This window comes from Dryobates pubescens, chromosome 12 (genome assembly GCF_014839835.1).
Source record: "Dryobates pubescens isolate bDryPub1 chromosome 12, bDryPub1.pri, whole genome shotgun sequence".
NCBI lineage: Eukaryota > Metazoa > Chordata > Aves > Piciformes > Picidae > Dryobates > Dryobates pubescens.
Genome location: NC_071623.1, coordinates 6290983 through 6305704, shown reverse-complemented (window position 1 = coordinate 6305704; position 14722 = coordinate 6290983). Strand labels below are relative to the sequence as shown.

At 48.5% G+C, this 14722-nt stretch overlaps 1 protein-coding gene across 3 annotated transcripts in view; it reads left to right on the top strand.

The window, feature by feature from the left end:
* The first annotated feature begins 768 nt into the window (after positions 1–768).
* The window catches only part of SH3KBP1 (SH3 domain containing kinase binding protein 1), a 189874-nt gene continuing 175920 nt past the window's right edge, over positions 769–14722 (top strand). For all 3 annotated transcript variants that reach the window (XM_054165907.1, XM_054165906.1, XM_054165905.1), the window contains exon 1: positions 769–1008. Coding sequence is in view for 2 of the 3 variants with exons in the window: in XM_054165906.1 (XP_054021881.1) it covers positions 1005–1008 (4 nt within the window). In the remaining variant the exon portion in view is untranslated. The remainder of the gene's footprint in view (positions 1009–14722) is intronic.

The window sequence follows — 14722 nt, the reverse complement described above, 5'->3', positions numbered from 1 at the left end:
AGAGAGGCGGCACGAGGCGGGATCGGGGCGCGCCCGAGCCGCGGCATTCCCCCAGCCCCCTGGGGACAGAGCCCCCGCGGCAGGACGGACGCGGGTGGGGTGGGAGGTCGTCGTGCACGGGCGCCGAAGGTAGCTGCACGTCCCGCCGTGGGGGAGCGGCCACCCAGAGACCGTGCCCGGAGCCCAAAACGTCCTCTCACAACCCCCGGCAAGGAAATAAGGCGAGTCCCCTCCCCTGCCCGAGCCCCCGGCGCCTCCCCCGTGCTCTGCTGACGATTCTTAGCTTGTCAGAGAGGAAGTCATCCCCTCGCCCTCAGCACCCCTCTCCTCTGCCCCCGCTGGGGACCGTGGCTCCTCTTCCTTCCTCCCCGCCCTCCATCCCCCGTCGCCGCGGCTGCTCCCAGCGGCCCGAGGCGGCGCAGTGGCTCTGGCGCAGTCTCGCGACACTTCCCGCAGAGCCTGAGCCGAACCGCGCCGCGCCGTGCGGAGCGGAGCTTGCAGCGAGGGGACCCAACCGCTCCCCGCACCCTCGCCCCGCCACACGCACCGCCCGGCGGGAGAGGACACCCAGCCCTGCGGCTCGGCAGAAGGCGCCTCTGGGCGCCTCGGGCTTGGCCGCGCTTTTTCTCCCGGCTGCTCTGGGCGGCAGTAGGGACCTAGGTAGCTGGTAGGAGCTGAAGACTGAGTCCCTTCTCTCGACGAATTTTCTGGGATTTGGGGGTTTTGTGGGGTTTAGGTGTTTTTTTCGTTTGTTTGGTTGATTTTGGTAATACGTACAAATTCATCCGCTGAGGGAAGGCGAGGTGCTGCTAGCAGGACGCGGAATGCAGCCCGGCTGCAGCGGGTGCTGAGAGCGGCGCCCGCCGGAGGAGGGAGCGGCTCTGTCAGCAGCCTCTTCTTTCCGTGGCGGCGGCTCGGGGCTGTCTCTCGCCCTCTTCGCCGTGGCCAGCCGCTTCAAACTTTCAGCCTGTTTCCGCCGCCAGGCAAAGCCCAGCTCGACATAAATGGGTGAGTTGAAGCCGCCGGCTCCGAGTTGGTGGTGCTGGGGGCCCGGCTGGGGCTCCCGCCCCGCGAGTGGGGTGCGTACCGCCGCGACGGGGGGCCGGGGGACGTCTGTAAGGGAGCTGGCCGCCACCAGCCTCCGCGCCTCTGCCTTTTGGCTTTTAACTTCTCCCCTCCCCCGTTCGAGTCAATAATTGTTTTCATGTGACAGGCAATGAGGTCGGGTTTGCGGCGGCGGGGCGAGGGCCGGGCTCCCTCTCGGGTCGCCACGGTGGGGGATCCCGAATGTGGCTGACAGGGTTACAAGCCCAACCGTGCACCGGTTGGCCGGCCTCGCTACCTTCCCGCCGGGCACAGCCACCCCTGGGCAGCCAGGGGTGTGGTGGCGGCTGCGGCCCGGGCGGAGGGAGAGGGGAGGGTGTGGATACCGCCGCGCAGGTCGCGCTCCTTCGGCAGCGGAGCTGCCGTCGGGGAGAGCCGAGTTGAGGGCGTGGGGCGGCCTGCGGGAAGCTGCCGTATGGCCCCGCTGCCAGGGGGCGGCAGTGGGGGCCCTTGCGCGGGGGTCTTCGGAGGCGTTGCGCGGGGGGCGGCCTCTGCCCGTGAGATGGCTCCCGCGGACTTGGAGAACAGGCTGCTCCCGGTTGCCCGACCCCGGGTGGGCAGCGCCTGTTACCTGTGCGGAGCGGGAGGCATGGGCAGCGGGAGGCCGGGGGGGATGCATTGACCCCATTATGCGGGGTGAGGTGGCGAGGCGCCAGCGGCGGTGCCAGGCGCGGGCTGGCTGAGCGATGCGCCTGGGAGTCGTCGCTGCCCAGCGAAGTGCCCGGCAGAAAATGACGGATTAGAACGAACAAAAGAAACCGGCAACTGTTAGTAGGGCAGCCCTCCCGGTATACCCACCGACCTGGGTCTGAAAGCAGCAGCGAACGTTGCTCCGAAATAGCAGCGTTTAGATGTCCTCAAGCCCCCCGGCTGCCTGCTCCGCTCACGGTAGCGGAAATGCTGTTGGACTGTGGGGGAACCTGAGAGCAGTATCACTAAACCGACTAAATATAATGCTTTACGTGGGCAGACATTTTACACATTTTTACCTCTTGTAGTACAGTGATGCTGGGAACATAGTAGGGGGAAAAAAAATTGTCTCTTTGTTCTTGGAGAGTGAGTAGTTTGTGGGGTACTATCGGAGCAACGCACAGCTGCTGTATGTTGCAAGATTTAATGCTAGCTTTTTGCAGTTGACTTTCAGTTAGTCCGCCGGTTCAGGCTGAAATGGGTTCATCATTATGCAGCTCGTTCAGCTGTATTGATCCCGATGAACTCTGATGCTGCTGACAGTAGGCCAGCATCCCAGACCGCCACATTTAATTGGGTGCATTATAGAAGACTCTGTTAGGGTTGATTTGTCTGAGAGCAAACACAGCTCTCAACTTCTGTCTTCTGTAGCAACAGATAAGATTTTAGAGCCCTGGAAGAGGCTGCCCAGAGAGGTTGTGGAGTCTCCTTCACTGGAGACATTCGAAACCTGCCTGGATGCGTTCCTGTGTGAGCTACACTAGGGGCTCCTGCTCTGCCTGGGGGGATGGACCAGATGATTTTTCAAGGTCCCTTCCAATCCTTAACATTCTGTGATTCTTTGATCATGCTGTAAGGAGTTTTAGGGTTTATAACTGTTGAATAGAGCAAAATCTGCCCTCAGTAGGACATGTTGCAGGAAATAATTCTTTTGCAGACTGTTTTTTGTTTCCTTAGCCTCTCTTGGTGCATTTATTTCCTATTAACTTCATACTGCAATACAATAAGACTTCTCTGATTTCTACTCAGTATGTTGTCCAAACATTAGCCATTTTTTTTAGCTTCACAGTGTTAAAGGTTAAGGAAAGCAAGGGCCAGTGAAGTAGCTTGAATTGGTGGAGGTCTAGAAAGGGTTTTGAATACTGTAACTCAGCAGTGTAAGCCATCTTTATTCTTTTTACCCACCCTTCCCTGCCTTGGGCTGGCCTCAGTTGTACACATCTGGCTTCTTTAAAGCTTGTTTGGGTAATGAATTTACCAAATCCCTGTGATTCAGTCAAACTTTTCTTTGCAAACTGGGAGTGAATGGAAAGTAGATAGGGTTTCGCTTCTGTTCATAGCTTTGAGTGGTGAATGATTCCTGTAGCTAAAAAAAAGAGCAGAAAAATTGCAAAGGGAAGTGAAGACATGAGTAGCATGAAAGCAAAATCTTTCTAAGGAGATATCAAATAAAACCAATTATCAGTGTTGTTAGCATTTTGGAAAGATACTTAGTGCAGAAGATCTGAATTCTTTGGGTACTACACCATTAAGATGTCTAATATTTTATTCATGACATACTTGTATGCCTTCCATTTTAACCCTTTGTGTTTTCTGCATGGCACATTGTGGTGGTGTTAGGTCATAGGCTGGACTTGATGATCTCAGAGGTCTATTCCAGCCTCATTAATTCTGTGATTGCTATTGGTTCATCCCGGTGCATGTTGCACCTGTGTGTATATTAGAATCATAGAATTGTTAGGGTTAGAAAGGACCTCAAGGATCATCTAGTTCCAACCCCCCTGCCATGGGCAGGGACACCTCACACTAAGTCAGGCTGCTCAGAGCCACGTCCAGCCTGGCCTTTAAAACCACCAGGAATGAGGCTTTCACCACTTTGCTGGGTAACCTGTGCCAGTGTCTCACCCCCCTCATGGTGAAGAACTTCTTCCTAATAGCCAATCTGAATCTACCCATTTCTAGGTTTTTTTTCTTCCTATTCCTCCCACTGACACCCTAAAAAGTCTCTCCCCAGCTTTCTTGTAGCTCCTTTCAGGTACTGGAAGGCCCCAAGATGGTCTCCTTGGAGCCTTCTCTTCTCCAGTTCAGTGTATGGCTCCAAGTTTTTTTACAGCATGTACCTCAAACCTCACAAGAAACACAGCTTTGTTGATGTGTTGTGAGTTCTTCTGAGATGTTACAGGTAGAGTACCTTCAGGTGAATTAATTTAGACTTGGAATGGACTTGACAGCCGGGTTGAATGAAGTGATGGTGGTGGTTCTCCAGGTGTAAAAAGAGGGGCAAGGCAAAGACTTTAAAGATAATTGTATCTACAGTGGAACAAGTTTGGTTCCCCTCCTTAAATGTCTGCAAAATGAAGAGGTGGTGTTTTGTGGGGGCTTGTGTGTGTATGTGGGTTGATTGATTGTTGTTGCTTTCAGGTTCATCATGTTTAGTCCTGCTTTTTTTTTCTTTCTTTTTTTTAAGACTACTTAGAGTTGCATCTGCTTAGAGAACTCCCCAGTCTTGTTTGCAAGAGCTTTGCTTGCGTGCTCCCACATCAGAATGCCCACCTGAAGCTGGAGAGCCAGAAAACAAAATAAAGAGAAGGTGTGATAGCTTCCTGGTGGGGGGGGAAACTGGTTTCAGATACTGCTTGGCAGATGCAGGAAATGCAAGAGTGCAAGTCTGAGCCTAGAGAGCAATCTTCAACTGCCATCATCACAAGGTAACCGATGTTGTGCACTTCCCTGTGTCAGCTGAGACACACCTTCCAGCTTCTGCAGTAGATGAAGGAGCTGCCTTTCTTCCCCTGTTAGGCAGGCTTTGCTCACTTTCAAAGCACAGACAGTTTAGTGCATTAAAAGAGGAATGGGTCCTGTATAATAACACCACTATGAAGCTAAGCAGCTGAAGCTTTTTCATAGTGCTTGTGAATACCAGGTTATAAATAACCATTTCAATCATCAGTATTTTTTTCCCATCTTAATATTTGACAAGCTATTGTTAAACCTTTGCTGTTTGGAAAGGGAAAAAGAGGATATCTTGCTTTTGTTAATGGGAAATCACTCTGACCATCTCTGCTGATTTGGATCCAGAGACAGTTTTGTGCCCTTTGAACCAGTTAGGTTGCTAATGCTGCCAGACAGCTGTTACTGTTTTACAGCAGTGGTTGAGAAAGATGCTTTGCTGTGAAATACCACAGCTAGTTTGTACACACCAAAGGAATGCCACACCACCAAGTAATGCAATTAAAAACATAAAAATAGAATCCATGTGAGAGTCTGATTGTTCTTCCCTGCTTGCAGTGCCCTTTTCCTGCTTGCAGTGCCCTTTTCCTGCTTGCAGTGCCCTTTTCCTGCTTGCAGTGCCCTTTTCACAACACTGGAACAGGCTGCCCAGGGAGGTTGTGGAATCTTCCTCTCTGGAGATACTCCAAACCCACCTGGATGTGTTCCTGTGTGATCTACTCTAGGTGCTCCTGCTCTGGCAGGGAGGTTGGACTGGATGATCTCTGGAGGTCCCTTCTGTGATCCATCCCCCCCATTCCCCCCCTTCTTAATTCTTTTGTTTGGTTGGGTTTTGTTTTTACTCCTTCCAAATTCTCTGTCCTCTGCCCTCAACTTCTGTCCTGCTTCCCCCCTAGACCCATACCTTTTAATCTTTTCTTCTCTGCTATACTTCTCGTTAGAGTGTTTCAGACATGCCACTTCCTCATTCTCCCTCTCTCTATCGAAGCATCAACAGAGGGAGCACTCTGAGAACATTTCCTGCGTGTTGTGCCACGCTGCCCTCCAGCAAGCAAGAGCTGTGCTTGCATCGAAGCTTTTGCTTGGCCCTGCGGTGTGACTTGGAGAGTGCTCCCTGCAACGGGAGGCATGGTGACTTCAGCTGGTTAGCAGCTCTGCACTCTTGTCTAAACCAAAGCATTTTCGAGGCCTGAGCTTAGCAGAAGCTGTATAAATCCCATACTGAAGGTGGTAGGAGTGTCTGTGGTCCTCGACTGCTCTTGGAGGTATTTTAAGTTCTCTCTCCAAAATGGTTTGGAGCCTTTCAGCAAAACAGCTGTAAGGCATTTTTAAACAGGGGTAGCATGTGTCATCCTTGGCATCCTGGAAAACATGAGCAGCTCCAGCTGAGTAAGGTAAAAATCACAGGGAAGGTGGTTTGCATGGGGTTGGTTGGTTTGCTTGTTTGGCTTTGATTTTTAAAATAAGCTTTGAACCAGCTGGAGCATGTCCAGAGAAGAGCAGCAAGGCTGGGGAGGGGTTTGGAGGGTGTCACACTGAGGGAGAAGGCTGAGAGCAGATCTTATTGCTCTCTACAGCTCCCTGAAAGGAGGTTGAGTGAGGCTGGGTTTGGTCTCTTCTCTCACATACCCAGTGACAGGACAAAAGGCAATGAATTGAAGCTGTGCCAGGGGAGGTTTAGGTTGGGCATTAGGAAAAACTTCTTGATTGAGAGAGTGGTGAGGGGTTGGAACAGGCTGCCTGGGGAGGTGGTGGAGTCACCATGCCTGGAGGTGTTCAAGAAGGTGTAACTGTGGTGCTTCAGGATATGGTTTAGTGGCCATGGGAGTTGGATTAGGGTTGGATTTGATGACCTTAAAGGTCTTTTCCAGCCTTAGTGATTCTGGTTCTATGATTCTAAAGAAACTTTGCATAGGATGTGTTGTGTAAAATCCTCTCCAGCACGTATAAAGTCTTTATTCTCCTCCTCATATGGGTTGTTACTTGTTTTAATTCTTTTGTTATCATTGGTAGGGTTGTTGTTTGTTTTTTCTCACAGGAATGCAGTTGCATTGGATCTGTTCAGGATCAGATTTCCATTTGTTCACAGCCTGTGAATGTCTTCATGATCTGAGTTCAAATGAAGTTTCACCAACTGTGAGAAAATGCTTTCAGTAACCTGTATAAAATTTCACACAAAAATAGCTGACTCAAAGCTCTTCTCCCCCTCCCCCCCCCAGAAATCATGAGACAGTGACACATTTCTGTCATAATAGATTGTCAGAGTTGCCTTCCAAGTGGAGCAAAACAAGGGTCTGAAATGTAGAAATATAAACCACATAAATATGTGTGGATGTGGAAGTTTCTGATTGTGCAGTCTTTGTATGTTGGTATCTCTTCTGCTTGTCTTTTCCAGCCTGGTTGATTCTATGCTCTATGATTCTATGATTTTGAAGTAGATCTTCTTTTGTCAGTGTCTCCACTATAGTGGTGTGTGTGTGTGTTTTATGTTGCTTTTAGATCACAAATTGTGATGAAGAAGAGAATACTTAAAGTAGATGATTTCTATAAACAGCAAAGTTCTTGCTCCTTTTTAGAATAGAATAGAACCAGCTTGTATTAATCAAAGCTTCACAGGTAGAAAATTATGGCAGAGCTGCTAGTAAAGGTATTTCTTCTTCATGGGTTTAAGGAGGTTTATGTAGTAATTAAAGCACATTCTTAAGAAGCAGTTTGATTCCTGCTCAGTGGATGCATATTTCTGTTTAAACTCCTGCTAATGCAATCTTTGCAATTTGTCTGCAGTGTTGTTCAGGTTGCTTCTTTTGTAATTTCTGTTCACTGGATGTTAGAGGGGTCTCTCATTTTTTGACCATACTGCTGGTAATCATTCTACCAGCAGTGCATCAGAATTCATCTAGCAGATCAGCGTTGACCTTCCAGATAATACATTGACACCTACCTCACTTCAAGGGGAAGGGACACATGTGTTAGGAGGAGAAAAAGCAGAGCTTGGTAATGTGGAATGAGCAGCTGAAATCTCAGGTCTGAAATGTTAGAGGTCACTGAAGTGCTGTAAGCAGTGAAGCAGGAGGTCACTGAAGTGCTGTAAGCAGGTTAGCCTTGAGGGGATCAAAGGAGAGAAAACAGCCCCAGGGATGCTCTCTGTTGTTTTGCTCTGAAACTGCTGTTACAGAGCAATCTCAGAAAAAAAAACCCAGTGATGGATTGTATATGGTTCCTGTCTGTGCTGTGTTTTTAAGATCACAGAAGGCAAAATCCTGGTTCAGGGAGTGGATGTTTTCCGTGGATGCAAAGGGAGGAAGTAACTGTAGAGCATATCTGCATTCTGTACACTGAGGAATGATGAAAGAATACACTAGGGGGAGGGGACCGAGAGAGGAGCTATCGAGATTAAGTAATTCAGCTAATGTAATTGCTGACAGTTTGCTTCACACAGAGAGCACATAGTAAAAGCTCATTCCACTAGTCATGGATTATATTAGCAAATGGAGTTGACTCCCCCCCGCCTTGTATTTTTGATAATTGGGAAGTAGCAGTAGAGACCAACTCTTGAGAATCACAGAGTCACCAAGCTTGGAAGAGACCTCAAAGATCATCAAGTCCAACCTGTCACCACAGACCTCATGACTAAACCATGGCACCAAGTGCCACGTCCAATCCCCTCTTGAACACCTGCAGGGACGGTGACTCCACCACCTCCCTGGGCAGCACATTCCAATGGCTAATGACTCGCTCTGTGAAGAACTTTCTCCTCACCTCCAGCCTAAACTTCCCCTGGCACAGCTTGAGACTGTGTCCCCTTGTTCTGGTGCTGGTTGCTTGAGAGAAGAGACCAACCCCCTCCTGGCTACAGCCATCCTTCAGGTAGTTGTAGAGAGCAATAAGGTCTCCCCTGAGCCTCTTCTTCTCCAGGCTAAACAACCCCAGCTCCCTCAGCCTCTCCTCATAGGGCTTGTGCTCACGGCCTCTCCCCAGCCTCATTGCCCTTCTCTGGACATGTTCAAGTGTCTCAGTGCCCTTCTTAAAATGCAGTGGTAATGTCCACTGAAAAGCTCCAAGGTGAGGTTGGCTGTTGTGGTGTTCACCTATGCTTTGTTCCTAACTTAACCCCGATGTAGAGGAGGGAGCATCCTGGACAGTGAGCAGTGGAAAGGGTAAGGATGCCTGCTCTCATTCCTATAGCAGATTATATTCCACTGGGGGTGTCACTGAGGATTTCTGCTTCTGTTTCAGGATGCAGAGTTGCCTACAGTTGTGGATCCTAAGTGATGTCTGTGCTGAAACAGTTTTCTTTAGCAGCGAGGATCATGTGGTACAGAGCACTGAACGGTTACGTGACGAAAATATCCCAAAGTTCTCAATAAGCTGTAGTGTCAGCGTAAGGAGATGCCTTTTGAACTCTGCCTGGGGATTTCTTTGGAAGTATCACAGAAAACATCTGGTTGGAAGAGAGCTCCAAGCTCACCCAGTCCAACCCTCAACCCAGAGTCAACACTAAACCATGTCCCTAAGCACCAGGTCCACACGCTGCTTGGACACCCCCAGGGATGGTGACTCCAGCACTGCCCTGGGCAGAACATTCCAATATGTGAGGACCCTTCCAGAAATCCTTCCTAACACCCAGCCTGAACCTCCCCTGGTGCAGCATGGAACCATTTCTTCTGGTCCTGTCCTTTGCTACCAAGGAGCAGAGGCTGCCCCCTCCTTGCTCCTGTCTCCTTTCAGGGAGCTCCAGAGAGCAATGAGGTCTCCCTCAGCCTCCTCTCTTCCAGCCTGAACTCCCCCAGCTCCCTCAGCCCCTCCTCATAGCCCAGGTGCTCCAGGCCCCAATTAGGCAGCTCCAGGCCTAATTGGCAGCATTGCCAAGGCCAACACCAGGTCTTACTCCCCTGCCAAACAGATAAGAGCCTGGACATCCTGGGAGGAGAGAAAGGGTGAGGGGGGGAAGGAAGAAAACTGATTTTGCAGCCAGTTTTATAGGGATGCAGGACTTAACCCCCTCTGGGACACTTTGGCCCCTCTGGAGGTCTGTATTTTGTGGTTCTTAAAGGCACCTAGCCTCAAACTGCCACAGAAGGTCTTAATGCAGCAGGGGAACAAAGTACCTTCTGTGACTTTGTTTTGTTTCTTGCTTGACTGAGTGCTGCTGCAGCCTTGAAGTGGGTGTCCTGTGTGACAAGAAGAAACATATCTTTGAACAGCCAATTAATGTGTACAGGGAAGATCAGCTCTTTCTGTTGCAAGAAACTGTCTCAGCTGGGAGAGCAATCTCACTGCTACTGCTGCTGTCATCTTCTGTTGGAACTGAGTTTTAGTGTTCATCTGCCCACAGCTGCTCTTTCCTCCTCTGTCCCTTCCAAAATGGGAAAGGTCTTTATTTTCATTGAGACTTTATATGGGAGTCCCTTGTATTTGCTGATCACTTAAAATTCATCAAATATCTTTATTTAGCTGCACTTAAAAACAGTTGAAATGCACTTGTCAGTTTTACCACTGAGGTCAGCTTAAATGGTCTTTTTCACAGGACCACACAGGATGTTAGGGGTTGGAAGGGATCTCAGGAGATCATTGAGTCCAACCCCCCTGCCAGAGCAGGAGCATAGAATCCAGCACAGGTCACACAGGAACACATCCAAACAGGGCTTGAAAGTCTCCAGAGAAGGAGACTCCACAGCCTCTCTGGGCAGCCTGTTCCAGGGCTCTGTGACCCTCACAGTGAAGAAGTTGCCCTTCATGTTGAGGTGGAACCTCCTGTGCCGTAGTTTATATCCATGACCCTTTGTCCTATCCCAGGGTGCAACTGAACAGAGCCTTTCCCCTCCCTCTTGACCCCCAGCCCTCCTTCTTCTCCTCTCCAGACTAAACAGCCCTAGGTCTCTCAGCCTCTCCTCATGCTGCCTTTCAGAATTGCTTGCTTTGATATGTATTAAACTTACTACTTATTTACAAGAGTGCAGTTTTGGAGGGTGAAGCACCTATAAATAGTGCTTTGGATTAGCTGCCATCTCAATTATCTGACTGTGGTTCATGGAGGATTGAAATAAGATGCCATCTAGTTCATGATGAACCATAGTTCATCAAGTCTGACAGTTCAAAGCTGTCTGCACCAATTGCAGAGTCATGAGAGATCTGTTAATAAATATTCCTCTGCAAGGCAAATCCTGAACATGAGAAGCCTCATCCCTACAAGTTTTTAAAGCCAGGATGGAAGTGGCTCTGAGTAACCTGATCTAGTGTGAGGTGTCCGTGCCCATGGCAGGGGGGTTGGATCTAGATGATCCTTCCAACCCTGACAATTCTATGATACTATAAGTTCCATCTAAACATGAGGAGGAACTTCTTTAATTGAAGAGTGATGGAGCACTGGACCAGGCTACCCAGACAGGTGAGTACTCTGGAGACCAGCCTGGATGTGTTACTGTGTGACCTTTTTTAGGTGAACCTGCCCTGGAAGGGGGTTTGAGTAGGTGATCTCCAGAGGTCTCTTCCCACCCCTAACATTCTGTGGTTCTGTGATATGTTTGATAGTTTGTTCACAGTCATACAGAAAACAGTCTTGTCCCTGTGTGTTTCTTGTTGCTTCACCTCATTCTGTCAGAAAGCAGTTCCTCTTCTTCCTGTTGCTTGTAGAAATGCCTGTATGCTTCTTTCCCCTCGTGCATTGTGTTTTGGTGATGGCTTATTCTTATTTTGTTTGTTTCTCTGTTTTAAAGGAATTACATCATTGTTTCTCACCTGTTGCTCAGGAAGGATGTTCTTCACCTTCAGTCTGGTCAGATACCTGATGCTCTGTCATTTTGATCTTGGAGGTCTCTTCCAGCCTGGTTGATTCTGTGATTCTATCCTTTTCTTCTCATGCACACTTCCTTCAAATTCATCTTTCTCTCATCTGCCTTTCAGGTGCACTACTTCTCTTTTCTGGAAGATTTTCTATATACTTCATTAACACAGTCTTAAAACTCCTTGTGTTAAGGTGTAATGGCATACAGAATTGTGAAGACAATCTGGTGGGGAATACAGCAAAACTAAGGGTGGTCCTTTATGAATTTCACTGCAGAATTAGGGACCCCAATGAGCCCTTGTGAGCAATGGTGTTCTGGGATGCATTAAGAGGAGTGTGTCCAGCAGATCCAGGGAGGTTCTCTTCCCCCTCTACTCTGCCCTGCTGAGACCTCACCTGGAATATCCCATCCAGTTCTGGGCTCCCCAGTTCAAGAGGGACAGGGATCTGCTGGAGAGAGTCCAGCATAGGGCTGCAAGGATGCTGATGGGACTGGAGACTGCCTGGTGAGGAGAGGCTGAGAGCCCTGGGGGTGGATAGTCAGGAGAAGACTGGGAGGGGATTTAATGAATGTCTATAAATATCTGAGAGCTGGGGATCAAGAGGGAGGGGACAGCTTCTGCTCAGCTGCACACTGCGATAGGACAAGGGGTAATGGATGTAAACCACAGCACAGGAGGTTCCACCTCAACATGAGGAGGAACTTCTTCACTGTGAGGGTCCCAGAGCACTGGAACAGGCTGCCCAGAGAGCTTGTGGAGTCTCCTTCTCTGGAGACTTTCAAGACCCATCTGGATGTGTTCCTGTGTGACCTGTGCTGGATTCTATGGTCCTGCTCTGGCAGGGGGGTTGGACTCAATGATCTTCTGAGATCCCTTCCAACCCTATGATCCTGTGAAATAAGAAAGTCTTTGGATGGTTTCTCCTAAATCAGGAAAGAAAAGTGACGAAGCCCTTTAGAAACTGTTGCTTTAGCCCACTGAGCTTTTTCAGAGTGGAAGTTGGTACCCTGGAAGGCAAATGCTGAGCTGTGTGTTGCAAGTTGTGTTTTGCTGGCCGCCTTTTTTTGCCGTTTTCTGATGGCAAAGTGGCGCCTTCGGTCTGTGGGATAAAACAGGATGGTGGAAGTCAGCAAAGCCAAATGCTGAAGTTCCAGGTTGGTGGTTTGTGGTGGTTTTGGTTTTTTTTTGAAATTTGGAGAATTTACAGGCAGGATGTTGCTATTTTAAGTAGAATTTCAGTTCCTGTCTGTTCAAGTCTGTCAGCGTCTCAGGAACCAAAACCAAGGAGCTGATGTAAATGCAGCCTTACAAGGCAGTGATCTTAAGTGCAAGAAATGTTCTTTGCCTCTCTAGACACTCTGAAAAGTAGGATTAGTTTTGCCTTGCAATTTCCTTAGCTCCAAGAGCTTGTGTCAGGGGAAACCAGGGAGGTTATTAGAAGATTTTCCAAATGGATGGAGAATGAGGCAGTAGATGATGGAGGTAGAAGAGGGAAAAGTAGAGCTTTCTGCTTAGCCTTGGAAGAAGTGGTCAAGTGGCAGTGTTCTTTCTGTCCTCTTCAGTTCTCTTGGTTGTGTGGTTTTGACTTGCATGCTGCCCTCGTGGACAGAAGGAAAGATTCTGTGCCAGCATCTGAGCTTCCTTGTCCAGATGCTTCGCTCTGTTCCAGACAGTACCAGTGTTAGTAACTGGGGGTGGATGGGAGGAGGAGGCTGTCAAAAGAGTGATTACTTACAAAACAGTAGGCTTCCTTGTCTCTGTTTATGTTTACTTGGGTTCCACACAGCTCCATCCTGCTGCTTCCTCCCCTTTCTCTCCTCTTCTCTCTAAGTGCTGACTGTTGTTTGTGCTTTCACTCCATGCACAGCTCTGCTGAGTGTTCACATTCAGCCAGCATGCAGCGGCTCAAATTCCCTGTTGGAGCATCCCATCACAAGCTGTTCCTACTTGCAATGGAACTCAGTAGCAAGCTTTCAGATGTACTTTTTGGGCTTGTATCAGTCTTTGCTTTCAGGATTGTTCTTCTAAAGAGGAGCTCTGTGTAGCATCTCCTTTTTGGAGGTCCAGTCTAGTCAGAAGCATTAAAGAAGATCTCTTGGAAGTAGGAGTGAGTGTTTCTTCAGGTAGTTCTTTAACCTACTACAAGAGATACCTTCTTAGAATAGCTGTGTCTTCTACTGTGTTTTTTGTAAGGCTTTGCCTTCTTCAAAATCCAGAGAATTTCTCCAAGCTAAAAGGAAAATAAAAATGGTAATGGAAGTGCCTCCTTGCTCAGGCCTGATTGATAGATGGGATATTGAAAATCACCATAAAAGCAAGACAGAGAAACTAATCACAGAATGTTAGGGGCCAGAAGGGACCTCGAAAGCTTGTCCAGTCCAACCCCCCTGCCAGAGCACAAGCACCTAGAGCAGATCACGCAGGAACTCGTCCAGGTGGGTTGTGAATATCTCCAGAGAGGGAGACTCCCCAACACCCCTGGGCAGTCAGTTCCAGTGTTCTGGCATGCTCACAGGGAAAACATTTTTCCTTCATGTTTCTGTGGAATTTCCTATGCCTCAACTTCCACCATTCCCCTTGTGCTGGCATTGAGCATCACTGAGCAGAGCCTGGCTCCATCACTGCATGGCACTCACCATGCACATCTCTAACATGAATGAGGCCATCCCTCAGGCTCCTCTTCTCCAAGCTCAAGAGCCCCAGCTCCCTCAGGCTCTCCTCATAAGGGAGATGTTCTACTCCTTAGTCGTTTTTGTGGCTCTGTGCTGGACTCTCTTAAGCAGTTCCCTGAGGTCCTTCTTGACCTGAAGGGCCCAGAACTGGACACAATACTCCAGATGCATCCTCACCAGGGCCAAGTAGAGGGGCAGGAGAACCTCTCTCAAACTAATAGCTGTGATGTGGGAACATTTTTGTTCATAAGAGGAACAAAAAAACAAAAAAGAGGAGTAGGTTGGTTTGTGAATTCCATGTATTGTGACAGCCAGAAGAAATTACCTGCAGAAACTGTTTTTGGCTGAGAAAACAGAGACATTAAAGATAGTATCTCTAAAACTTAGTTCTCTGGAGTTGCATTCTGAATGCTTAAGTTAGAATTTGAAAGAATTTTTAGAATTTTTTTTAATGCACAGAGTCAACACACAGGAGCTGAGGTGAATGTTTAGTTGCCCAAGGGTTATCTGAAACTTGTGAATCTTTACATGCAGTGATTTTTGGACCACTATTGCTCCTACTACAGTTTGAAAGAAAAGATCCTGATGTAAAGAGACAAGTTGCAAAGGATTGTGAACAACCACCTTATGAGGCCTTGCTATTAATTAAGAAAAAGAAATGTTGTTTTCATCCAAGGTGTCTTGCTCTCAAATGCTCCTACTCTGCCTTCCATTGCTGCTCACACAGTGGAGCAAGTTAG